General features: G+C 34.7%; 1 protein-coding gene across 1 annotated transcript; it reads left to right on the forward strand.

Moving 5' to 3' along the window:
• Nucleotides 1–27,806, forward strand: LOC149076820 (uncharacterized). The gene is made up of 11 exons (XM_089244518.1): nt 1–287; nt 3,270–3,350; nt 4,244–4,337; nt 5,287–5,359; nt 9,003–9,117; nt 13,305–13,452; nt 14,908–15,007; nt 16,425–16,546; nt 25,339–25,487; nt 26,099–26,400; nt 27,630–27,806. The coding sequence occupies exons 1-11, from the start codon at nt 267–269 to the stop codon at nt 27,712–27,714; spliced, it is 1,290 nt and encodes a 429-aa protein (XP_089100644.1). The 5' UTR covers nt 1–266; the 3' UTR covers nt 27,715–27,806.
• The last annotated feature ends 150 nt before the right edge of the window (nt 27,807–27,956 follow it).

Here is a 27,956-nt window from a genome sequence, read left to right on the forward strand (position 1 = left end):
AAGAAATCCATTTTCAACATGAAATCCCTTGATGAAATCCGCCACCGAGACGTGCAGGAGATTCCGGAAGTTTCAATATGACTGGACAAGCCGTCATCAAGGAAGCTGAAGGGCGGGATTCTTGAATCATTTTCGTTTTTTCATTTATCTAGTTTTTGTTTATTATTATAGCTTATTGTGTATTAGTTTCGTGATTCTCAATCATTTTTTATTTTATTTTTTCAATTGAATACAAGATGGTTCTGCTGAAATAAAAGAGTTTCAGTATGTTCAAGAAGAATTTTCAAGTATGTTAAAATAATATTGTTTCCATTCTTGAATAACGAGATTTTTAGTGAGAGATTAGTGAGTGTCATGAACGAAAATTTTTATAGAAACAAATTGCTTCTATTAAACTTGTCCTAATTTTGTGCAGAATTACATGGCTGGAATATTTATGTGTGTGCTATATAGGCTTATATAGCACCTAAATGTATATATACATAAATATTTGTTGTACTTAGTTTTTACAAATATGTAGTTTGTCTATGTCTGGGTGGGGCAGCCCAGTGCTGTCTTAATGCATGGGCCCACCTGGACACCTCAAGAGGGGCGAGGGCTCAGAAAAATGACAAATAGTTGAATTTTTCCAGAATTTGCCAGGTAGAGCCTCAGAAAAATCACTGCCCGAGGCCCCCATGATGCTCTTAAGACGCCCTGGGAGATCCTTTTCTTGGGCGCCCCCAGGATTATAATGCAAAATGGGAAAATTTTTTGTGAAGTTCTATTTTTGGCTCTGGACAGTGCCACGGTTGTCCCAGTCTAGTTACGGGCCTCAGGGCCTGATTAACCCATATTAAGGCCCTAAGCACAGAAGCGATTTTGGGCTCCCCTTTACTTCTAACATCAACGAGTGGCTCAAGACCTCGTGACTGTCATGAGGCCTCCCCAGCATCCGGCGCTCCTGAGCCATGGGATCATAGGCCTTGTTGTGTGAAATGATTTTTCTGAATTCCCCCCTCCTTCACCTTACCAATTTACATACTATTCTTGAAAACTGTAACCAGATCTAATAACTGTCCAGATATTAGATCTAGTTACAGTTTTCAAGAATAGTATGTAAATTGGTAAGGTGAAGGAGGGGGGAATTCAGAAAAATCATTTCACACAACAAGGCCTATTATCCCATGGCTCAAGAGCGCCGTATGCTAGGGAGGCCTCATGACAATTTGATCTGGTTAAAGTTTAGGAGAGAGTAAGTACGGAAATTGATAGGCGTATTTATAGCTGGGTTGGGATGGGGGCCTCAGAAAAATTTGTTTTACCCAGGTGCCTATGATGCTGTTGAAACGGCTCTGGGCTTACTTTATAGTTAACAGAGCAAATTTCAATTCAAAAACTGAGCATTGTCACGAGTTCTTGTTTAGCATTAACTTAGTTTCTCTGCTTTTGTGTCACTCTCAGGGCCGTAACCAAAAACTAAAATTTTCCCCATTACTTGGAGGGAATCTGTATCCATTTTGGTGCCTCCTTCCCCACAATTTATATTGAAAACAGAGGGAACTCGGCACTTTCCTGGTCCAGTGCCCGGGCACCAGATCCCATTCTCTCCCATCCCCTGCCCTATCTTTTCGATAAAGATTTTCAACTGCACAATCAAGTGCTCCCAAAATTTTATGATTTTCTACCGGAAAATTGATGTTGATGTCCGAAAAAATTTTTTAATTAAAAAAAAAGTGTTATTCAATCATTTTTTGTGGTGCCCCTTTTCTCTTGATGCTCTAAGCATGTGCTTATTTTGCTTAATGGTTAATCTGGCCCTGACGAGCCTATGTCTAGGGTTACTAGATTCAAAAATTGAAAAAAAGAATACCCTTTATTATAAACTATAATGTCATTTCTCCCAATTTTCACAACAGATGGCGCCACTAAAGTTACAAAAACCCCATAATAAAGTCCCCACTATAATATCACAGTAATTTTTCCCAACAAAAACAGAACATATTAAAAAAGCAAAAAGAGAACAAATGTCTCCATTAATAATTCCTCGGGTTAATTTATTGCTCTACCTTTAGTGTAGGCTCCAAGGAATCAGAGCATTGAGTGTTTTCCTTTTTTGGCATCCTATTTTTATTTCTGGATGGAAGAGTGTTTGCCATAAACTAGCATACAATTACAGTCACAAAATTGATACGTTAAGAGTTTTCTTCTTTCAGAGCTATTTTTCAGACTGTCTTTTTTCATATTATTAAGAAACAAGCTGGACCATGGTTGCAACAGCATCTGCCCTGCTTGGAGGCAACTTGGGTTCTTTTAGTCTGGGAATTTTACTGCGATTAGTCAAGTCTAAACATGTGGGGTAAAAAAACCACTCAAACACTCACGTCAATAAAGCTATTACAGAGTGAGAAAAAAATCCCCCAGGTTTAAAAAAAAAGGCAATTACTCCAGAAACCTGAAAAGAAGGACAAAAGGGCAAGTTTTCCAAAACGTAAGGAGGATGCTTGAAATGACATAAAAACGAAGAATGTCTGATAACACTATGTCAGGCGTGTTCAGCCTGTTGCTTGCGATCACTATGGTGCTTCACAAAGCACCCATACTGCTTTATGCTAGTGTTTGATTTGGTGCTCATTGTCCCAATTAAACAACTTGCATAAATTACATTCACAGATTAAAATCACCCAGTTTCATGCATACACATGTCAAACTTGTCATGAGGGTGCTTTTCTTTTGATGGGTACAGGCAGTTTCTAGTCACAAGCACTGGCTTGTGAAAAAAGGTTGAACATCTGTGGTCTATGTTGTGCTAACCAATTAAATTTATATATTACAGTTACATTAGTGACTACCTTTGGAATCAATTATGCAATTTTTAGTGCCCCCCAATACAAGCGGACTAAGGCCGGTTCAGGCCCTGGCAAAAAATAAAATGTTGGGCCCCTTAAATTGGAAAAAAATATAGAGTTAGGATTTTTTAATAACCCAGGGCATGTGTCTGCTGTTAAACTGCCTCTGCACTATCACCTTTCTCACCCAGCCCAACTGGGGCTATTAGTCAGCAGATTGAGAGACAATCCGGATGAACTAGGGAGATTGATACCGGTGTGAAATTAATTGCACGCAGGTCTACAGTAAAACCTCTATTTGAAGTGATGGCATATTGTTTGCGGCCATCATTGCATACTACACATATTTGTTCATCACATTTTAGTTTTATCCTGAAATCAATCAATTTTCTGAATTGACGAATGTGAATGTTTACATATTATATATGTTTTTCATTGCAGGGAGGATCGTGTGTGACTATTTTTGCTCCATTGAATAAAGATCTGGTATCCAAATGGTTTATACCAAAAAGTGCCAAAAAAGTAAGGAAGTTATTGTGTTGTGATACGCTCTATGTGACAGTTCCATTACTACAACTAGTACAATAAGTCCTAAATTTGTTTATATGAAGACTAACCTATATGTTTTCCATTTGATATAAGGGTCAACTAATACGTCTGTTTTTAGCAGAGGAAAGGGGGAAGTCATTATAAGGAGCGTCGATTGTACACTCTTGTGCAAAATTAAGAGAATTTGCACATTGTGTCTATTTTCACAAAAAGTGCTGAAATAAAGGTACTAATAATGCCACTGAAGAAATATACAAATATTATCTTGAATACGTAAGTGTAAACATGTGTGTGGGCGGAGCTGTGACCACAGAGGGGATGATAAGGGCATGAGGCGTTTTCCACGATTAGTGTGCTCGTACTCCTCAGCAACATTCGCTGTGTTTCTCGCAAGAGTTGGGTAAATTTTATAAGCTGTCAGGTAAAATGAGTAGCCACAAACATATGGATGATGGAAGGAGATGGAAAATCGTAGGTAGATTGGAGGCAGGGCAATCACAAGTGCAGGTGGCTACAGAGCTTGATGTTACGCACTGTGTCGTCTGCAATTATTAAATTCAATTATTTTTGATCAACCTTTTTACTCTCTTTTTAACTTTGTGACTACTCTTCCAAAATGTGCAAAATATTTGTTGTATTTTTTTTACTTTGTCTTGATCAGTTGGTCATTTCAGAGAAATTCATGAATCTACAATATTTTTTTCAGATAGCTTTGAAAATTCTATGAAGGATATAGTGATAGTTATCTTGAAAGTTGATTGTGTATTTTACGTTATGTGGTTATTATGATTGCCTGTTTATAAATTACTTTTAATATGGGAAGAATTATGAAAAGCTTAATTATTTATGTTTCTGATTTTATGTAGGAATTCGATAAAATTGCTAAAACATATGTGTATTCCATCAAAAACATGTCAGCTTCACAAAATTTATTTATACCAAAAGATTGGAAAATGTCATGTGAGTATCACATCTTTTTTTTTCAATGCAATAAATATTTTTTTTTATTTTCTTGGTTAGAAATAAAGACTTAGAAAATCAATAATGAATAAAGCAAATACAAGGGAAATACAAAATTTTTAATGCATTCCGACATGCTATGGGTGTCATCTTCAGATAATAAGAATATCACGCTGATCGAGAATTCCATTTGGATTGCTTACCAAATCTTAATTCACTGTTGCTTGAAAGAAAAAAAAACTGTCTGTCCAAGTCAAACATTGTGGCCAGAATGTGGTGATGGACTTGGACAGACATATATTTTTCTTTCTGCTGAGCAACCAAGAGTTAAGATTTGGCAACTAATTCAAGTGGGATCCTCGTTCAGCACAATATTATTATCCCCTGAAGACAATACCCACATCATGTCGAACTACATTAGAAGTTCTGTATTTGCCTTACTTGTTTGTGATTTTCTGAGTATTGAGCAAAGTTTATCTACTTCTTCCATAGAAATAAAAATGTGCACGTAAAAAAAAAATACAATGTGTTTTATCTTTATTCCCTAAGAGCTAAACTGTGTTAATTTTTCAGTTATTTCTGATTAAATACAGAATTCAACCTTTCTCAAAAATTGCATTGAAACATTCATTATGAAAATAAAATATAAAAAACAATAATATAAAATGTATATAATGAAACTTATTTGTTTCACAAAAGAACTTCCTTGTAGGACCACAACTGGAAGCAATCGAGTGTGTGTCTAATGCTCCAGGTAATAAATTCACCCTCTCTGTTTGTTGAAAACTTTAAGGGACCGGGCACCAGAATGAATGTTTGCCCCATGCGGGATACATTTTTGTTTACACAACCACTAGTTGTGATGCTAGCCCATGATTATTTTCATTACGTATGTACAAAACAAATGTTTTTACATATAGCAGATTCATAGTTTATTTTTACTCTTTAGTGGGACTTACTCAACCATATCTTGTGTTGCAAGTATACCTAATAAGCAGTCAGATGTTTTCTCTGGAAGTAAGGTAAATCCATCATTCTCTTATCACATTTTGTAAAAGTTTTGTACATGGATTTTTGCCTTACACTTGTACGTAGATCATTCATATCTCTAGTAAAGTTGATTTCATTAATTTAATATGATGGTTGATGCAGCAGGGCTGGATAAATCTATTGCCCAACATGCTCAAGGCATGTATTTATATCAACCAAATAGTCGACACCGGCATATAAAGTATTGATTTGGGCATTTATTATTTTAAATTTTGCACATAATTTTTGGCAATTTGTCCTGTCCCTGTAATGCAGTAAACAAGAGAAATCATTTCGTTTAACAAAGTATCTCAAATAGGCAAAAACACAACTTATTTTCTATGTTTATGTTAAGCTTAATTTTCTTGTTTCCACAGAATTGCAACATTTGTATTTTATACAGGGTGATTCAGAAAAAATTTAAGGGGTGATAAAACATACCCAAACAAGCATTTTTTGTCACAGAATGTGGGTTGAATATGAAGTTGGGGTGCAAACACTGTGATAAAACGCATTGGATTGTCATTAATGTCACTAATTTTGGCGATAAGGTCCCCAAAGGTTTCAATAGGAATCGCGAAGACAGTGCCCAGGAAATGGACCCACAAAAAGAAATTGAGAGAGAGTTTATGAGAGGCAAGTTCTGTGTAATGGGCTCGACATATATCCAATCCATTGGAGCAAAAAATTTTATGTTAGAATTTTTCTGTATTTCATTGCAAAAATGAACCCTCCATCTACTGGAACCGCAGGCACTCCTTGGATTAAATTTTGGTTCAAATTAGAGCGACCCGCGCCAAACAATTACAAGTAGCAGAGGCTCCAATGAAGAAAAATATTGGGGGGGGGGGGGGTTGCTGAATGTTGCTAGGTGTCCTGTATATAGAGGAATCGAGCCTGTATTCAGGAGAGAGGGATGCATTGCATATCCAGTAATTATTGGGGACAGAATAGCCGTAGCTCCCCCCCCCCATGGCTCTGGTGACTATGACGAGGGGTAGAATGACTTGTGGTAGATTTTGCATTACCCGGATTGCACCATGGGGAGGCCTACCATATTACAACCCCCTGCACTCTTGAATAGTTGGTAGCACATATCACAGTAAATCCATTGGAAAAATATAATACTGTCAAACTTACTGGTTAATTCAAAGTCCAAAGTCACTGAAAAAAGTTTGAATCATCCAAAATTGGAATTATCCAATTAATCTATCCTGGATCTATAAAGTGACTACAGATTTCAATTTAATCATCAACATTCACATATGATAATTGTCAAACATTAAAATTGTATCATCAGTTAAAACTGTTTCTGAAATTGTAATAATTTATAGTTATAATAATTGATATTAGCTCTGCTACATTATTCCACTATTCTGGAATCAGTATCACTGCAGAATTTCTATGTTCTATTACCATGTTCAAAACCTGATTTACAGAAACGGTTTATGATCATCCATAATGAAACTGTTTCCCAAATTTTGCTTATCAGTCTTATGCTATCAAGGAAATATATTGTTACAAAAAATTATGTAAATCGTTCTTATTTATCACTTATGTCATTTTCAACTGTAAATAGTCATTATTTTATGTAAAAATGAAAATTAGGCATCTCGGTAAATATAGCCAAGTTGGCAACAAACTTAATGACAGCTCCGATGATTTGGTGAGGTCATAGTGCCAAGAGAAATATAAAGATCTCGTGAGAATCATAGAGAACACTCTAGAAGGTATATTTTGCCTTAAAAAGTGCCCCAAGGTGGAACTAAGACAACAAATTGAGTTAAGGGAGAAGAGCGTATGGGAGAGAAGCATATGAAGAAGAGCATATGAAGCATAAGGGAAAATAGCACTCTCTTGTGTGCTTATGAGAAGCCATATGTCAGAGGCTCTCTATTTAGTGTGTTGTCAAATTGCTGCTTGTAAATACGTGTAAATAATAGCTGTTCTAAATAAATCTGTGCCATCCTGCAAATTGTTTCATCTTCTACTCATTTCAAGGACTTGTTTGAGAGGCATTATCAGGAACAATACTTTCATTGACGTATTAGACTCTGTAATTCTGTAAATCTTTCTGATACTTTCTGTGTAGTCTCTTAATATCTATATCTTTCCATATTCAGTTGAATCCCATTATAATGATCTCCAAGAGACCGGAGGAATCACTTTTTTGTAACAAAATTTCATTATAAAAGAATTCCAGGTTTTTGTATTGTTCTGATGTAATCTTTTCTGGGGATTAGAAAAGTGCTCATTAAAACAGGATTTTCGCTATTCATTAAATAGGATTCGACTGTACTCTTAATGATGACCAAAAGATTGATTTTGAATGTTACACCTTGATATAGGTGAAAGGGTATATACGTTCCTATAGGTGAAAAGCATAATAAATATTAAATGGCACACAATTTCTATGTACTCCAGCTGAACAATATTAAAATAGGCATTAAATTATCAAAAAAAAAAAGGGAAAAACAGAATTTTCAAAATTTTATTAGTCTTTAAAAATTTGTTGTTTAACAACTTGATCAAGAAAAGCAAAGTCTGGCTTTTTGTAGAATTTTTCCAAACTAAATTTGCTCATGCAAAAATCATGACTTTTTTCCCTCTAACTTCGAATTACCCAAAAATTTCGAAAATAAGTAATTTTAATATTGAATTAGAAGACTCAAGGGAGTTCGTAGAAATTTGAATTATCCAAAATTCGAATTAACATATTTCTGCTGTATTTGCTACTGGTGAAGTGCTATTGTGCACTCTCTGAAAGCACCTCTTATGTCTTTGCTATTATGATTTAACCACAGATTCTATGACCAAAAATGCTTGTTTAAGTGTTTTATATCACCTCTTAAAGTTTGTCCTGAATTCTAAATTGCCCTGTGCAATCAATAAAAATATTTTTAAATAAATTTTTTTTCACCAACTTGAATTTGCTAAAGTAAAGGAAAAACAGAATTATTTCAGACACTGTCCTTTCCCCTCTTTTCAAAATTTGAACAAAGGATAGTTGTCAGGAGCTTTCTGCATCTGTGAGATAAGATCCATTATAGTCAGACAAGGTTTGATTGTAGGACCAAGATCCATCTTCATAGCGCAGTATATTAATTTTTACAATCGGATAGGAATGCTTACAGAGGTTCGGATAAAATTTCAATTAACTGGGGGTAAAATAAGTCTGGATTCACCCAAGATAGCAAGATCCTTGTTTAATAGAGATGATATCTGAAAATATGAAAACGTAGTGAATTACAGGTGAATATATTTACAAACAAATAAAAATTGAGCTTTGATACATGATAGTGGATGTAAACATTATACAGAAATATTTTCACATGATTGATTTGTTTGGTTTTCGTTCTTACTGCTGGTTTCATTACTCTTCAGAAGCAAAAGTAGGTTACATGTTACTGGCCAAACTTGGTCTGACAACTCACCTCAGTTGATAGAAGCATAATTAATTGACTACTACTGTGTTGTCAATTATATTATCTTGGCCATCTGTAGCACCCAGATGTATTATTTTTAAACACCAAAACTCATAACTGAAAATACAAAAGCTATTGCTTGCATTTAATTTCAGATTTAATAATGTTGAATTGTTTTATCTGGTCATTTGCAGTGTTTGGTTTTTTTTAGAACATCATGTAAATCTGGTGATCGGAAACGTATCTTATTCTCTTCTATCCAGAACAATATCAAACATTCAATTCTGTCTTCCGTTGTTCCTCTGCATATGCCTGTAAATGAATCTGTAAGTTTTTAAAGTTGTTTATCAAATTGATTGTTTTTTTGTCTGTATTACTAAATGTGCTTATTATAAAATTAGAATTACATATAGTGATTCCATCTTTTCCTTTTGTGTTTTATTTTTCATCTCAAACATAATAATAGTCATTTATTATTATTTATCACTATCTCTACAAATGAGATTTTTAAAGAAACCCATTAATAAAAATAGAAAGATTATCAGAATTGTGCATATTTTTCCTGGTTTGTCAAGTATTAAAATAAATGTATATATATATATATACTTTATGTGGTGTGTGAATGATTATTTTTGAATGCAGTATTAATATATTCACATAGCTGCCGAGTCTCCTGGATTTTCTTGGAAGCTCCCGCATTTCGGCTCTATCTCCTGAATTTTGCCCTTAATTGTAAAAAATCCCTACATTTAAGGAAAAATTATTCCCCAAGAATTTACCCTTAAAAAAAAACTGCTGCTTCATAAGCATTGTGTAAATTGTCGCCATTTCGTCGTATCGCAAAAAAATATTTCATTTTTGGGGGGAAAACAAAATTCTCCAATCAACAAGCATCAATCCAGCCTTTTGAAATTCAAAATTTGTCATGATCGCGTGTATCTGCTCTATCCGTATGTCCCACTTTGGGATCGATGGAGATTTTTTTGGTTTGCGAAATATTTTTGAGGTAATTTAACCCAGAGGACTTTAACCTAATGGTTGGCCATGATTAGCGATGGCTTGCACAGTGTCACGATTTTTGCAATGGGAAAATATCCTGAAAATTTCCCTTCTACTACTGAAAGAAACCCTAAAATGTTTTAAAAGATCCCTTTTACATTTATTTTTGTACGGAATTGGTATCCACATGAAAACCTCCTGAATTCTCATTCTCCAATGTTGGCAGCTATATATAAATATTAACCGTTTAAAGGCCAATGTTCCATAAATGGAACATAGTTTTTATTTACAAAAATATCAGATAAAAATTGATTCAAACATTTCCAGTTTTTTTTTTGTCTATAGAGGGGAGTTCAAAGTATTTTTTAAAATAAATTAGGAAACTTCAAGTTGATATCAACATTTTTGTCAGAATTTTGAAATTTGACATTTTTTGGTCATTTTTCCCTGATTTCGATTAAAATTTGCCAAAATTTCAATTTTGAAGTTAAATTGAAAATTATTTTGTATGTTTCTACCACTTAATATATCAATCAAAGTAAAAATCAATTAGTTTCTTTGTACTGTTAAACGTTAGAGCTACTCGCCTTCAAAAATGCATGTTCTATTTAGGGAACATTGGCCTTTCAAGAGAGCGGGATTCTAGGGATATCTAATGGGGAGTGCGCTGCTTCGATTTCCCATTCGAACCCCAGGGTGTTGTCATCATTCGATAGGGGGGGGGGGCTAATTCTGGGTAATATAACACAGAGGAATGTGCTTTCTGGGGTGGATTGTTTATATTGGGTGAGTACGTTTTTATTCTTGCATTCTTAGAAATGTATATTTTAACAAACTGCAGACTAATTAAACCAAGTTTGACAATCTTAGATAGTCTTGTGTTCAGCTTAGTGTAACCATATCAAAAAGATATCTCACATTAGAAGAAGCTGTAAGATATGTAGAAACTTTCAGATTCAGAATTAGAGGATGTAGATATATGCCAATTATGTGCTAATGAAAATGGGAACATATATCATGGATGAAGATGATATTGTTAAAAATGATCTAGTATCAACAGTTCCAACTGATGTATGTGAAATGCTAGGCAATTTTGCAACAACGAGGACGGGGTGTTAGAAAACTCCTGAAACGTGTTCTTCAAAAGATGTAGGGCAGAAAAAGGAGCAAAACGTAAGTGCAACACTCAAGTTTCAAGAAAAGGCAAGACAGTTTTAAGCAATCCGAAAAAAATTATTGCATGGGATAAAAAAAATTCTTTCTAGAATCCAATGAAAACCTCATATCTGGATTCCATTGGAAAAAATTTGCCATATGACCATTATAGCACGTTGGATAATCCATTCAGAGTTGCGAGAAGCAGATTGTATTTCTTATTAGGAATTACGAAGAGAAGTGACAATGGACCTTCTACAATGTAAGGAGGGTGTTAATTATTCATCCAGTTCCACGTTGTGAATTGAAAAAAAGCTATCAGGTTATCTGATGGCCATTATATTGTCTCTGCGAGGATGGTGTGAGGTTTGCCAAAAAAACACTATGTATAAATGCTACCAATGTGACAAACAGGTCCATCAAATATATATGTTTTCCTCCTTTTATCACGGACATTATAAAAAAAAATTTTATTTTTTTTCTGCACTCATTTTTATGTTTAAAAAATCGGTATGTGTTGCAAATTTGAATTTATAGTAGAAAATAGAAAATTTCATGTGATAACTGCTCTCCAGAAATAAATAATGGTGAGAATATTGGCGATACCAGTTTCCACTTCACCTCTCCCCAAGTGCCACTCAAGTGCCTTGATGTTCCATATTCTTTCATGGAACATCAAGTTTCACTATCATTTATGGAACATCATGAAAAACAAAGAAAAAAGTTTTTACTTTAAATTTCAAAGTTGATCTATGTATAGGCATGCAAAAGGACCTCGAATTCCAATTTTCAATACAATAAGTGACTTTGTTCATAGTTCGGCCTTTAAACAATTAATGCAATTAATATGCTGGCCAATTAAAACACCCACATTATAAAGTTACCTTCAAACTCAGTAAATTTTGATTATTTGTCTATAGCAGTGATGTACAAACATTTTAAAGCGCGACCCCCTTTTGACTGAAACATTTATCACTGACCCCTACACTAGCTGACCATATGTCCTGGAAAACTGGGATATTCCGGGACATTTTGATTTTTTTGCCATCAATCATGCTGTCCCAAAAGCCCTTTTTGGAATGCTTGTTTTGATTTTGATTAGGGTATATTGACTTCCAAAGATATTCAACAAATTTTTTAATACAATATAAATATTTACTTTGGTTTTTGATGTACTTAGTGTCCCTTATGTAAGATGGAAGTGTAGTGAAGTGTTGGTCCTTGATTTTCGTATACAGGGTGAATAAGAATCATCCGATTTCAAAATGATAATTCTACACTTGAAATCGTCCATTAAAAAAAATTATTCATTAAACGTAGACATATTTTTCCTCTTATATCCACGTATTACTTATCATTCTATTCTGTGTTTTTAATTTTTAAGAAATATACAAATTTGAAAAATTGAGAGATTCTCTCTCTCTCTAAGTCACCTTGTAAAAGTACTAACTTGATATCGTCTGCCACATGCCAGAAGCATGAATGTACAAATTTTCTTTTCTTTTTTTTATCAGCTGTTTGGATATCTTGTTTTGCTATGCCTGAAACGTGAATGTGCATCCCTATTGAAACACACATTACAAAACATTTTAGGAAAATAACTTCCATAGAGTAACATGGGTAGAGTAAACATTCAAACGTCATTTCCCACGTTCTTTTTTTTTGCGAGGACATTGCACATTCGTGATTCTGGCATGAATCACGATGGAGCAAATATATTGATTATTGTACAAGTAGAATTAGATAAAATTACATTTTACACGTTATATATATAGTAATTAGCTCAGCTATATAAAGGCATTCTTTAGTTTTGACAAATTTTTAAATAAAAATGAATTTCTTATTTTGAAATTTTTATTTTGGAGAATCTCTTGTGACCCTCCTCCCAGCTCATTGATGTGACCCCGTAGGGGAGGGGGTCATAACCCACGGTTTGCGCACCATTGATCTATAGGGTAGTTGTTCTCAACCTTTGTAAGCCTGTGGTCTGGTTTCAATTAATTTTGCAAATAGAGGTTCAGTCAAATAGACAACTAAGAGAAAATTAATGGGTGAAAATGAAATAGCCAATCACTTGTGGCCTGGTATGAATGATGTCAGGACCTGGCAGTTGAGAAACACTGCTATAGGGCACCTTCATTAGAACCTTGTATATTTGTACTGATTAAAAAATGTACCCCTTTCCCAATATAACAAATTACTTTGGTCCCCTGATATTCTATTTTATTCAAGTTTCACTATATTCAAGTCCAACTTTTTGCATCTTTCATTTAATTAGTCACATGAAAATTGAATCTATTTTATCTGTTATCAAATTAATGACAACAAAATATTTATTTATTTCTCCCTCATTATTTAGTGGCTTCACCTGTGTATTTATTTTCCTGATATTGTGAGTGAGCTCTGGAATGAAGAATACAAGAGTGTTGATTCTATATCCATCGGAGGAAATTGTAAATTACGGCAGGTTTATACAATGAACAGTGATATGTTCGAAAGCAAGAATGGTAATTTGCTTTGTTTTTTGTTTCTCACATATCCATGATCAGAATATTAAAGTGAGGGTAAAGTGAATGCACGTCAAAAAGCTAACTGCTGTGGTGGTCATAGTGAGGGACATACATCATGAGGACCCAAATTTGAACCCCACCAGCATCACAGCAGTGGTTGGCTGAAGTTGGTTTTCGGTGGTTTCCAATTTTGAGCCGGCGTGAATGCGAGTCTATCTCGAGTCTTTTAAAAAGTCTCTCTGCAGAGAGCAACAGGCCTACAATGGTACAAATATTCAATCATTACATTTCAATCGCAATTTTAAATTTAGATGGCAGTACTAAAAATCCGCATGCAACACTATATAGGCACTCAAACTGTTTGGTACACTCACACTTCCGGCACATCTAAGTCGAGAGTAAATTGCCCTTGGCGATAGACTAGAGTTGTGATCAGTTTGAATGAATGAATGCCAAAAAGCTAGTACAATCAACATTTGATGTAGCGAATCGAGCATATGCCTTTTGTGAACTTTCAGAAGTGAGAAACATTTTTGGGCCCATCAGGTTTCCTACACATATAATGTTATTTTAAATGGCCATAACAAACCTCAAAATGTATGAAAATTTATCATATTATATTTTGCTGAGGTTTACAACCGTTATTGCTGTTGATATGTTTTAACAATTATATTATGTTTATATTCTAATATTTTTATGAATTATTTGGATTTGACATTCTCTCTCATGGATTGCATACCGCAAACTCCTGGTTATATACTTCCTTGAAATTTGACTGCATAATATAAAGTTATATGCTTTTTGGCAAATAATTTTTTTAATAATTTTTTTGCAAAAAATAAAATGATAATCTAAACTTTTTTTTAGAAAAACAAATTAAGTATTTTTCAGGTATCAAACTAATTTATAACATAAATGAAAATTTTTTTATACTTAAAATTTTTTAAATCAGATTTAAACATTTTACAATTTATTCTGAAATTCAAGGTTTTTAAATAAATCTTGAATGAAACGTTGATGAAATCTTAATTCATCTTCTAAAACTGATTGCTAAAAGTTCACCACAAAAACTGTCTGAAGGAATATCTTATATTTTTTTGTTTAAAATTCAAATATTATTTGTAATATTTTATTGGTGTAAAATATATTTGATTTTCATAAATATTTCATGAAATAAAGTGGTTTTTTTTGCAGGATTTATTGTAAGTAAAACTGCTCATAAAATATTTTTTTTCTATCATGTTGTACAACAAACCACTGAACGAAAAGTTTGAATATCATGTGCTTCTCGTGGACTTTTAAAATAATTCATTTACAACTTCAATGTAATTTATTTTCATTAGCTTGCGCATCTGACTTCATTTCTATGTGCTAAATATACTATGTATTACTAAATCATTCTGTATGTAAGTAATGAGTGTTACATTATTACTCTTTTGATGCTATTTTTAGGACATTGGCAAGAAAGATATTTGCATAAGATTCCAAAGCAGTGTCATTTTCCCATGAATGTTCCTCAGATGTTTTTCATGATAAACAGAAACTACTTATGGTAATTTGGTTCTCTTGTCTTATTTTTTTCATAATTACTGCATCATTAATTCATTGCTCTTAATGCAATTACTTCAGATGACATGTTGAAATTCCAAAATACTGATTTGAAAGATACTGTATATCAGTGATTCTTAACCTGGCCCCTTCCCTCCATGATATTTTAATATGACCATAAGTGAATATTATGCAAAGGGAGGGGTTGCAAAAAATGATAAATAATAAAATAGTTAGTGAAAGGAATTCGAAACACCTTATAATATGAAGGTATACTTTGACATGGATGCTTTCTAGTAAAAGTAGTTTATCTGTTTGTTGCATTAATGTTTCTTTGAATAAAAAAAACGTTTAGAAACCTACAGAGTCAGTGGAGTTGCAGAGTTTTTTTTCACTGAAGAAGGCAAAATTGAAAAAGACTCTTTGTTCTGTTCCTCATTCAGGCTTTTCTCTTAATTAAAAAAAAAATGCTTTATACTTTACAAATGTTAAAATTAATTCTGTTTAACTAATTTATGAAATTTCAGCTCAATTGTGTACTTTCAAATTAAACAAATTAATTATTTTCTATTTAATTTCAATTGTAGTATGCAAACAAATGTAGCCTATATTATGACCTTTGTTGAAAGTCTGTCCATTTCACAAATTGGCTGTCCAAAGTATGAAGTGGTGCTTTATGTTGGATTTTACGTCGCTATTCACTCATACACAAGCACTCTGATTTCTACTATGCTCAGTGGTTATTTGTACAGAAAAACCTACATTTCACCACATTGCTTCAGTAGATGCCTTAACAAAACTTTAGGAGCCCAATTTTCAACAGAACATGTGCCTGTTGAAAGTTGTGTCTGCTCAATGATCAGCTGGGGAATGAAAATTTGTACAAAAAAGTAGGTAAGCAAGATGTCTTTTAGAAATAGTGAATGTGAGGACTGACCTGACCATGCTTTTAGATAAGAAAATGAAAGCAATTTTCATCAGTGTTGTGTTGTTTCTGTGTCATGCCTTTGTATTGTGTTTATACGTATGAAAATGTGTGTGTGACAATAAAGTCTGTCTCCCTCTCTCTCCTTACACTTTCTCACTCTATATATCAAGGTAGGGATGTCAAAGCCAAGGGGTGAAAAAGGAAATTGGCTCTCCTGTCTTTCCCATATTTATAGCACTTGGTTAACAGAAAGATGGCAATATATACCAACTTATACCAAGATCTGACTTTTTCATAATTTTTTATTATAATCGCACCCCCCACTATCATTATTTTTCATATTAATAATGCAATCTTGAGCTTTTATAATGAATCTTATAGGTGAATTAATAAGTGTCCAAGAGCATATTTCAACCAATCTCACAAGTTTATAAAGGAGTGTAGTTAATAAAACGGTATGTGATTAAATCCAGTATTTTTGAATTTTATGCAGTGAAAGAAATGAAAGCTTGAAAAATTCAACAGTTAATCAGAGTAGCAGTCTATCTTCTGTTCAGTCTGATTATGGCAGCTGCACTTCTCGTCGGCAGTCAGCAAGTGCAAGCAGTTTTGCAGGTATTGTTTTCTGATGTACATAAATAAATCAAATGTTTATTAAAAAATGTTCATCAGATATTTATTATCTTCAGATTTTTTTAAAATTTCATATAATATTAATGTGCAGAATATCTACTCTTATCATTGATAGCTAATTCCTAAGATATTAGTCTTAGCAGTTACATCTAATTCGTATCTGAGAAAATTATGAAATTTGAATTTTTATATGGTCCATGGTTTCTATAATTTATAACTAGTGAGAAAATCTTTCATGCATTGACATGAGAAAAAAACCCATTCTTTTACAACCAAGACTAAAATATTATGAAATTTTTGTAATTTCAGGCATATTCTTCCTCTAAAGTCTCATTGTGACCAAATTTCAATGAGGCTTTATAAACATATGTATAATAACCACTTATATATTAATAATATCTAGTATATCTAATAACCAATATAATTTTCTTCAGATTGCATTTGATGGCACTAGAAGTTGTTAGGGTGCTTGCTCATAATGAATAAAAACTAAATCAGTCACTAGTAATTATTTTTCTCAAACTACTTTTAAGACTATGTATTATAGCAGTGTTTCTCTCTATGGCCTGCGGACCACCTATGGTTCATGACGATGGTACAGGTGGTCAACGGGCAGACTTGATAATTTACTTCCAAATCAATTGTAAAATTCTTCAATTGGTGTAATTGATATTAGTAACATCCTTCTGGGTTCAAATAAAATTATAGCTTCATACTTGGCGCCACCATATCTCATCAAGAAAAATGCAGTGAATTGTGACCCAAAATATCACTAATTGTAGCCAAAAATGCAATTTACAACAAATTTGCTAAATATTGCAAAATTTGCTGAAATAGACTGTTCAAACACAGTAAAAAAGATGTGTTTTATGAAACAAACATTCGTCTTGACTTGGTAACCATATTTCATTAAGTAAAATACGGGAAACTAGAATCTTTCTTAAATACACTGCTGGCCACCGTAAATGCAACACCCTGAAGGAAGTATGCAAATAATATGAAATTTACAACATGCATTAGCGGAGGTGAGATATGCAAATGATTAGAATTTCAGCGCAGACGCACATCACGCGCGCCTGTGGCGCCACTTCAAAGCGCTATTTAAGGCTTGGAGATTTCGACGATTTGAAGTACGGCAATTGTGTTTTTCTTGTGGGTTTTTTCAAAAAAAAGATCAATTATGCCTCGTAGAAAACAGCGATCATCTTTTGATCAAGTATCCGAGTTCGACAGAGGAAGGATAGTGGCCTACCGAGATTGTGGATTATCTTTCAGGGAAATCAGTAGTCGTGTTGGACGAAACCAAACAACTGTAATGCGGATATGTGATCGTTGGATGCAGGAGGGTACGACGGACCGACGTGTTCGATCGCATCCACCTCAGTGCACCACTTCACGTGATGACAGGCGTATGGCAGTGACAGATCGCTCAGCCACATCACGAACCATAGCACAGCACATTCAGACTGTACCGCATCATCCAGTGTCTGCGCGTACCATTCGACGCCGTTTACAGCAGAGTGGTCTGTCCGCAAGACGTCCATTGCTTCGTCTACCCTTGACTCAGAACCACAGACGTCTCCGCCGCCAATGGTGCGATGAAAGAAGGATGTGGACGGCACAATGGAATGAAATTGTCTTTACTGACAAGTCACACTTCTGTCTGCAACACCACGATGGTCGGATTCGAGTCTGGAGACACTGTGGAGAGAGGATGCTGAACAGCTGCGTTATGCACCGCCACACTGGTCCTGCACCGGGTATTATGGTATGGGGCGGTATTGGATATCACTCTCGCACTCCTTTAGTACGCATTGCCGGTACTTTAAAAAGCCAGCGCTACATCTCCGAGGTGTTGGAGCCAGTTGTCCTTCCTTACCTTCAGGCCTTGCCCACAGCCATATTTCAACAGGATAATGCGCGACCACACGTGGCACGCATTGTCCTTAGGTTCTTCGTCAATCGCCAGATTGAATTGCTTCTCTGGCCAGCTCGCTCTCCAGATCTTTCACCGATAGAAAACATGTGGTCCATGGTTGCTCAACGATTGACCCAGATTACATCCCCAGCTGCCACACCAGATCAACTTTGGCAACGCGTGGAAGCTGCTTGGTCTGCTGTACCCCAAGAACACATCCAAAGTATCTTTGAATCAATGCTGAGGCGTGTGGCAGCGGTGATCTCCAACAATGGCGGCTACTCTGGCTACTGATTTTGGCAGGAACCACACTTCACAGAAGTCTATAAATTTAATCATTTGATGCTTGGTCAACATGTTATCTACAAAATAAATATTGTTGCGATATCTCTTGTCTTTCTTGGTGTTGCAATTTGGGTGGCCAGCAGTGTATATATATAAAATTGATTTTCTGTGTGTGTGTGTGTGTGTGTGTGTGTGTGTATATATATGTTCTCCATACAAATCTACAATTTTAGATCGATAGTCGCCAAATTTTGCATATATACCAAATTAGACCCGACTTGAACGATAGGCTACTTTAAAATTTCATCAGAGCAGGGCAAATATGCCCCAAATGGGCAAAAAAAGGTCGGGCAACAATGGTTTTGGGGCCTCAACAATCACTTTCTGAACATTTACTTTGGTTACCATGGTTCCCCAGTAATACGTTTCAGACGTGTATATGCCTTTACAATGGTTTGTCACTTCTTTAACGCTGCCAGTATATGTATAACAGCAGGGCTCGGCACGGGTCACTTTTTCCCCTAAAAGTCACTTTTTTAGAAGCTGGTCACTTTTATTACCTATTTTCGGGCCCAGGTCACTTTTTCCACTTTTTTTAGCAAAAAAACCTCGGTCTCGCGCGCTTTTCGGGTGTCAGTGTTTTTCTTTTCTTCAAGGACGAACTTTACCGGTTCAAGGTCGCTAATTTTCTCCCTCCCTTCATTGAACTACGATCGTACAAGGAACCCATATATATATATATATATATATATATGAAGGCGTCTTTATCTTCCCGGGAGCATACCGTGTGACGTCAGCATAACTTGATTTCAAGGCGCTTGGAAAGAAAGCTCCTTATAGTTAAGAGTCGTCATTTTATGGAAAAGCCGATCGGAAAAAAATAGCGTATTTACAACAAAGAATTTTTTCCCCTCCTCTACTACCATTCTTTCTTATTTCCCCACTCGTTCTTTCATTTTCATCTTATTTTAAAATTGATCCTTTATTTTATTAGTTTTAAAAAGTTTGTCCTAAGGGCCGAATTCCTTTCTTGGAGCATCGAGCAAGTTACATTTGTTGTTTGTTCTATCGTTACTTTTATTAATTTTTTTTAACATTTGAAATGACGATTTAAAGGCTCATTTACATTGAGCGAGTTTATAAAGAGAGCCCGTGCAGAAATTAACTTACGCGCAGCGGGAGAATACCAAAGCGCGCATATTAAAGATGCATACTATTAATACGTATTAAGCGTATTATTAGTACGCTTTGGAGAATACTCTTGTAGCTGGCCAACGTTAAAGAAGCTCGCAAGTATTTTGAATTTACTTAGAATAAAAAAAAAAATCATCCGACTGAAAATCGCGATCTATCTAGAAATAAAATTCGTACTATTTTTCTAACTGGATTTAAATCTCAGCAAGAAACCGTAGCCCCAGATATGATCGAAAGGAGAACTGTTTATAAGATCACAGAATCCTGCAATTCAACGTTTATGGAAGGATGACGTCACTCTCTGCTACCATACGATGGTTTTTGACAACTGGCTGTTGCGAAGATATATTTTGAAAAGAGAGAAAATTCAACTGCCCCTGCTGGGAATCGAACCCACGTCCTTTCACTTTCCGGTTGAATTTTCTCTTTCCAAAATATATCTTCGCAACAGCCAGTTATTAAAAACCTTCGTGTGGTAGCGGAGAGTGACGTCATCCTTCCATAAGTCTCCATCTAGTGGCAGCGTCAGCAGTTGTGAGCTTGGCCTGAGTCTGGTCTGGCCGTCCATGTACGGTCCTTTTCAGTGTACACGAGCTCCAAGGAAAGATTGAGAGATTCGTTGCCTCTGTAGTCTAGTGCGTTCACCCGGAAAGTGAAAGGACGTGGGTTCGATTCCCCGCAGGGGCAGTTGAATTTTCTCTCTTTCCAAAATATATCTTCGCAACAGCCAGTTGTTAAAAACCTTCGGATTCAACGTTTATTTAACCAAATCAGATGAAAATTGGTCATCAGGCTGATGAAAACTCAGTTAACGTGCATGCGAGCCGTACATAGAGGTGGATTTAACGGTGGGCACAGCGACCGCGCCTTTGGCCCCTACTTTATACTTTTTTCATAATTTAAGGGGCGTAATATTAATTTTTTTTTATGCCCGGGGCCGTCAACAACTGACCTTTATCCGCTTCTGGCCGTAACTTAATTTAGAGCATCTTCACGATGCTGATTGTTGACTTAATATCGACATATTGCGCTCCATTCTCGGTGTTGTGTAAAAAAAATCCCCTTTTCAGACCTCGGAAGTTATTACAACGTTTTTGTCTCGAGTCGCTGTTATGACCGCAATAGGAAAGGGCGGGGTCTGGTTCCACGGGTGTTGAACGAGGAAGGGTGCCGAGTTTACTCTTTTTTCCGTTATTAAAAATGGATACCGGCCCCGGGCGATAGTAAATTTTCGTTCGTACTTGCGGCCCGGGTTGCTACATACCGTGATCAAATCCAAAACTGGGGGGGGGGGGGCAATGCCTCGAATGGAATTTTTGATGGAATGGTATATTTAAGAAAAGGAAATAAATTCCTTTGCAAAATTATCGAATTTCACAGTCAAGGGGCAGTAAAATTACATTTCCTCTCCAGAAAAAATATCGTATTACGGCCATGGTAAATCGGGTGCCCCGGGTGGGGGCGAATTCACTGCTTTTGTTCTTTGAAAATTACGGGAGGAGTCCGAGCTAACGTGGCGACTTTTTTTCGCGCTAAAATAAGTAGCCCTGACAGCAGCATCCATAAACTCTATCAACCGCATTTATAAACCCCGTATGTCGTTGATTCGATTTTTGTGTTCATTTTATCCTAATTTTCCGTATTTCCCGATATATTTCTATCGATTTTCGCATATTGCCGCATATTTGGTTGATTCATGTTATAAATTATATATTTTTTTGTAATTTTATGTGCCCTTTGTCAGCCATCTTGAATTGATCGCCGCAAAACGGCGATTGGTTGGCGAGGAAAAAAGTCGCCACGTTGGTGCTTACAAGGTTCATGGGAAATTTACCGGGGAAGACCGCGGAGTCTTTTTCTGTTAAAAATTACGGGGGGGGGGGCAAAATTATATTGTTTCTGGGTAAAGTAGTAAATGTTTTTTTTGCAAGGGTGTATGTTGTGTGTAAAAAAAAAGGAAAATATATATTTAAAAATTTTTCTCTCAAAAACCAAACAATTTCAAAACTGATTTGTTTTCTCCCTCACCCAAGGGCAGTATTATTTTGGAGCCTCCTCCGCCTGTAAAAGAGTAGACCCACCCACCCTTCCCAGTCCTCCAGCCATAGGTGCAGATAGACTTGAAGGTCTTAGAGATGCGGCAGATGACAATTGATATACATCATTAGGCTCTGCCATTGACGTTGGGGGGGGGGATGGATTGCCCTCCCTCAACGTATAAGGGGCCGTTCAAGTATTACGTAAGCAAATTTTTAGCCATTTTTGACCCCCCCCCCCTTGTCAGCAAAATTTCGTCATCAGCTCTGCCCCTCTGAATCCTAACTCATATTTTCATAAAGGGTGGTTGATGACGTAAGCATTATCGAAACCCCCCTTGTCATCAAAAGTCAGCAAGTCAGAAACACCCCCCTCCATCGATGATGACGTAATACTTGAACGGCCCCTAACAATTAAAATAATTTAGTTAATTTAAATAATTTATTTAATTCAGTAGTTTAAGTAATATTTTAATTTAATAATTTAAAATAATATTGTTAAAAATGTAATTTTAGTTTTTTTTTTTAAATCAATCATTATAGTAAATTTCTTAAAATTTGTTGGAAGATGTTATACAAACCTAATTATGTAAATCAATTTGTACTTAGTTAAAAAAAAGAGTTTGAGTACATTTTGTATACTGTCATTCATAGCATAACATAATGAAAAATCCACTAGAATGTAGATGGGACAAATTCTCTCATCAAATTTTGTGTTATTTCATTTTTTTTTCCTTCTTTGAATGTGAAAATTTTTTCCCGTTTTGAAGTTTTTCCTGCTTAAATTGATTTTAAGATGGGTTGTGGATAGCAATGTGGGGCCATTCAAGTATTACATAAGCAAATTTTTAGTCATTTTCGACCCCCCCCCCCCCGTCAGCAAATCGGAAACCCCCTCCCCCCATCTATGTGATGACGTAATACTTGAACGGCCCCTATGGGGGGAGGGGGGGGAAAGGCATTACTACTGTTACTTAGAAAGGATGTAATGTTACTCTCTCACACATAGTTGTTGATAAATTTGATAAGTTATTCAAAACTTTTCTGGTTAGCAGAATGCATTCGAGTTTGATTTATTTCACACTGCTATATGTAAAAAAAGCAATTTCGATGAGCTCCATTGAAATACAAAGTTTAGTGAAAACTAAATTCATTCAATTTGGTAATAATCAAAATTCATTGCCCATTTGGTCTCTTTCTAAAATTATTTTGGTCACTATTGGGTCACTTTTCAAACATTTTGGTCACTATTTGGTCACTTTTTTAAATATTTTGGTCACTATTTTCACTAGTTTTGAGGCCATGATCCGTGCTGAGCCCTGTAACAGTTTATGTCTTTATAATGATTTGCCACATTTTCAATACTCCCAGCAATGAGGATTTTTGAATAGATGTCATAATCATCACCACCATCGCCTTGAGGGTCAGGAAAAAGGTGATCCTCATAGAAATCAGTGTTAAAATTTCCAATTTTACTGTATAAATGCGGAAATTTAGTGGAGTTTTCTGTCACATAAATAAATTTTTAAAAATTATATTCAATTCTCGATTTTTGAAATATTGAGTTCGCTTAGAGATATACGGAGCCCAGGAGATTAAATATGAAGTAATTAGCTGGACCTACTTTTGAGTTAGATATTCATGCAATAACATTGATTTCAACTTTTTATTTATATCTTCTCAAGCATGAAAATTAATGTCTCCGTATTGTCTTGAATAGGATATTTTAAAATTAATTATGGCCCGTAAACAGTACATCGAAAAAATTCCTCAACTTTAATTAAAAGCATTTTTTAAAGCAGAAACAGGCAGATGGATGACTTGAAGTTCAAGGGGGGGAATTGAAATACCTAGCGCCCCTTAAAAAAGGGGAGAAATATATTCATTTCTATGTTTCTTTAAATCTAGATTTGTTTCTTTCACGAGTCGCGCAAGTTGCCATATTGGTGAACTTAGATACGGTTTGTATGTCCCTCAAAGAAAGAGGGAGATATCACTTGATCCAAAAAGCCTCATTAAACCCGGGCAGTGCCGGGTATTATAGCTAGTCTATATGTATATAAAATTGCTTTTCTGTGTGTGTGTGTGTGTGTGTGTGTGTCTGTCTGTTCACTATACAAATCTATAATTTTAGATCGATCATTGCCAAACTTAGCATATATACCGAATGGAATCCAACTTGAACGATAGGCTACTTTAAAAGTTCCTCAGAGCTGGGCAAATATGCCCGAAATGGGAGAAAAACTGTCTGGCAACAATGGTTCCTGGGCCTTAACAATCACATTTTAATGTTTACTTTGGTTATCATTCCCTAGCAATGCATTTCAGACATGTATATGCCTTTAATGGTTTGTCCCCTTTTCAGTTCTCCCAGCAATTGAAGAAAACCTGGGCAGCACTGGGTGTTATAGCTAGTACGGCATAATACCGGAACATTGCAATAAGTGTAGGCAAAATGTAGCCATAAATCAACAATAGTTGTTAAAATTGCTGAAAAATGACAAATTCCTAGGAAATGAAGGAATACTAGAAATAGCTGGTAATTTAAATATAGTCATAATTATCATATGATTTATAAGCTATAAAAACTATTATCATTAATGAGTTTAGTAATCATTACAAATTCAAATAAGCTTTGTTGAAAAAAATGGAGCAGGTATAAAATAGTCAGTACAACCAAAAATCTGGCCATTCTGACAGCTGTAAAATACAGGACACCATCATGTTGTAAGTTTATAGAACGTCAAATTGTTTCAGACATTTTACTGGTCCATAGGCTCAGAAAGGGTGAGAAACACTGTATTATTGTATTTGAAAAAAAAAAAACTTGTAATTGATGGTTACCTCGTAGACTAATGATTTAGGAGTTTACTGTCGGACAATGATAACTGGACACTGTGTATAACTCCAGTGTTATATTCCCCTGAAGAAATTTGGATTTTTTTAAGGCCAATTTCTAAATTTATCTGATATAATTGTGTCATTTAAAAATAACCACACTAGGCTCATTTGTAACAAAGCTGTTATTAGCTTAAATTTTACTCTATTCATAAATATTATTTTTATAGATTTTACTATTGATCTAAATATTAAATGTTGAGTGAATATACAGTGAAATGCGTATATAAAGACACTCAAGGGACTGGATAAATTTATAGTTATAAAGGATTTATTGTTATAGTTGGAATATATATTAGCTCCATGAAAAGTGCATCAGAACCAGAGTAATATTGTTGTATTGGCAGTTTAACATTTAAACAACATTTCTGAGTTCTTACTTCTAATATTTCGATACATATAAATTAATGCCTTTATAAATTGGATTTTTATGTATTCCGCAGATTCTGTGCAAAGCCAGTTCAGCAGCAAGACATTTATAAAAAAATTACCAGCTTCTAGAGGGCAGTGTTCATCGTCACAGTGTTCTGAAATAATTAATCCATGTCTTAAAGCTCAAAATGTTTCTACAACTTTAGTATCGAAGAAAAAGGCAAGTGTGTCAACATATATCACTAATATAAATCCCCCCCCCCCTCACTAATTCATTTGACATCTAAAACTTTTCTACAGCTTTGAACTTACAGTAATATATTTGTATTATTTTTTATTTTTTGAAAAACTAAAAATATTTAAAATGAATGTTTTGGTTTTGAAAATTGCATTTCTGATTCTAGCATTGAAAAATTTGAAAATACAATAAAAATATTCATTATTATTTGGAAATAATAATAATGAAAAGATATTAGTTTTTAAAGTACTAGAGAGCTTCAATTTTCCATTTGTCAATCGACTCTGTTAACCAACATTGGTTTTGATGTTGATATTTTCGTTCTAGTGATTAGGTTATTATTGCTTAAGTCTTTTATTCTCTTACCAATGAAAATGTTGAAGGCAAAGAGATTTCCCAACTGCTATTTGATCATAAGTGGAGATTAAGACTGAGAGACATGATGATGATGATGATGTCAATACATGCATACACATACATATTATGTCACCCTCTATGCCTTATTCTATTTATATACATTAACTATTAATAAATATTATTATAATTATTAAAGTCATTAACATTGTTATAAGGTTCTCTTATTTTTTTTAAAGGCTTCCGCACTCAGCACAATTGAAAATTCATGTAGAAACAGAGGCAAGGAACATCATAGCTCTAACTTAAAGTCTACTTCATCATATGTCTCGAGCTCAAACTTCTTAAGTGATAGAAAAGAGTTGGATCAGCAGACAAAAAGCTCTCGGTTCCCTACTTTTCCACTGTCTGTGGCACGAAATCTTATGAAAAATTCCGGCCATGTATCAGAGGACGATGATGACACCAATTCATCTGATGAATGCCAAAAAATGTTATCCAAACTTTCAGATTATTCAAAAGAAGATGGATTCAATATGAAGTATGTTGGCCTTTCCCCCCTGATTTGAGATTTTGCCTATTTACAACATTTGATTTTTTTCATAGTTACAGTTGCTGAGACTTCATTGTAATTTCATAGATGTAAAAGGAAAATTTATTCATTAAGAAATGTACATATGAACCGAAATAAAGTAATTTTTGACTGACCATTCTATTCTTATTATTAAAAAATACCTCAAGAGGGACTGTCTTGTTGTTACAAAAATTTAGCAGGCAGTTACATCACATTGTAGATATACAAGTGTTTTGCTAAAGGATAAGGCAAATATTCTCATCACTCAAAATAGAAATTATCCGTTTATTCTATAAAACTTTGTCAAAGATTGCTTTTCTGCATTATACTCCTGTTTTCACTTGATGAAACATTGTTAATAGCTGAAGATGCACCACCCAGTGTCATCTTATTGATGGCCTCTCTCTCCCAGGCACCTCAGTTGTATAGGGATCTCTATGATAATGTGAGAGAGATCTGTAATTAATTCCCAAGAAAAAGTAGATACATTAGTAGGTGGTATTTCTAACCAGATAGGAGCCTCAAAATCTCCCTTTTCCCCTGTGGTTCCATAATACTGAAAAGACAGTCTTGGAATCATCAACACAGTCAAACACCTTTTATTCAACTGGTGTACTTTGAAAGGGTTCACATCATCTGATTAAGAGTAAGATAATTTCTAGACATATTTTCCATTAACTTTGCCATTATCGCTAAGTTGTTAGGATCTGTTGGGAGTAGTGTATCTGTAAAGACATGTGAATATGATGAATAAGCTCCTAGACTCTTAGACTCACTCCTAGGTTCACTTGCAGTAGAGGGGATTACTTCATCTAATACAGAGCCAGAGTTTCTCCAAACACGACCGTGCCCAGCATTCAATTGCAAATGCCATCATCTAGGCATAAATAGTCAATCTCTTCTGATTCATTGCAATCATTTAAATGTATCTCCTAACATTAGTCATGCATGCAAAGTTTTGCTTTCACCACCTTTTAGTCTATTATTATATATTAATATTATATTTATTTATTTTTTTGCCAAGGTATATCTAGTCAATTCATGAACTTTTGACTAAGGAATTAAAAACCAGTTTCAATCGAAATTGTCAAATACTTTATTAAAATTATATTAAAAACAGAAAATTTGCTGGTACCATGCCATCATTCAAATTTTTAAATAGCACTGACCTAATTAGACCTTGTTTTTTCTTTCAGGAACTGGGAAGAAATTCTCTCTCTTTCTGAAGAGGAACAACATTTAAGTGAAGATCATGATGCTTCTGATGAAGAATATCCTTGACCAAGCTTAAACCTACATGTACATCATAAATAAACAGTAAGGCTTTTTTCCTTATATCAGAACAATTCAAAATAAAGTATTTTCCCTGTTGAGTCAATGTCTTATTTATTTAACATAGAAAAAATATATAGTTAATGATTCTAGTAGTAGGTTTTTATTATATATACCAAAATTTTTGTCCTGAATAAAACATAACTTTTTCAGATATTTGCACCATCATTTTGTTGTGTGCAACTAATGGT

This window comes from Pholcus phalangioides, unplaced genomic scaffold (genome assembly GCF_987345545.1).
Source record: "Pholcus phalangioides strain wild (caught in Gottingen) unplaced genomic scaffold, Ppha-v1.0 ptg000015l_1, whole genome shotgun sequence".
Classification (NCBI taxonomy): domain Eukaryota; kingdom Metazoa; phylum Arthropoda; class Arachnida; order Araneae; family Pholcidae; genus Pholcus; species Pholcus phalangioides.

What these genes read in the sequence shown, in the direction of transcription:
- LOC149076820 (XM_089244518.1), top strand. Translation starts at nt 267, where the DNA reads ATGTTCAAGAAGAATTTTCAA. An exon ending in TACCAAAAAGTGCCAAAAAA is followed by an intron (nt 3,351 to 4,243) that starts GTAAGGAAGTTA and finishes GATTTTATGTAG; the next exon opens with GAATTCGATAAAATTGCTAA. An exon ending in TATGTTCGAAAGCAAGAATG is followed by an intron (nt 13,453 to 14,907) that starts GTAATTTGCTTT and finishes TGCTATTTTTAG; the next exon opens with GACATTGGCAAGAAAGATAT.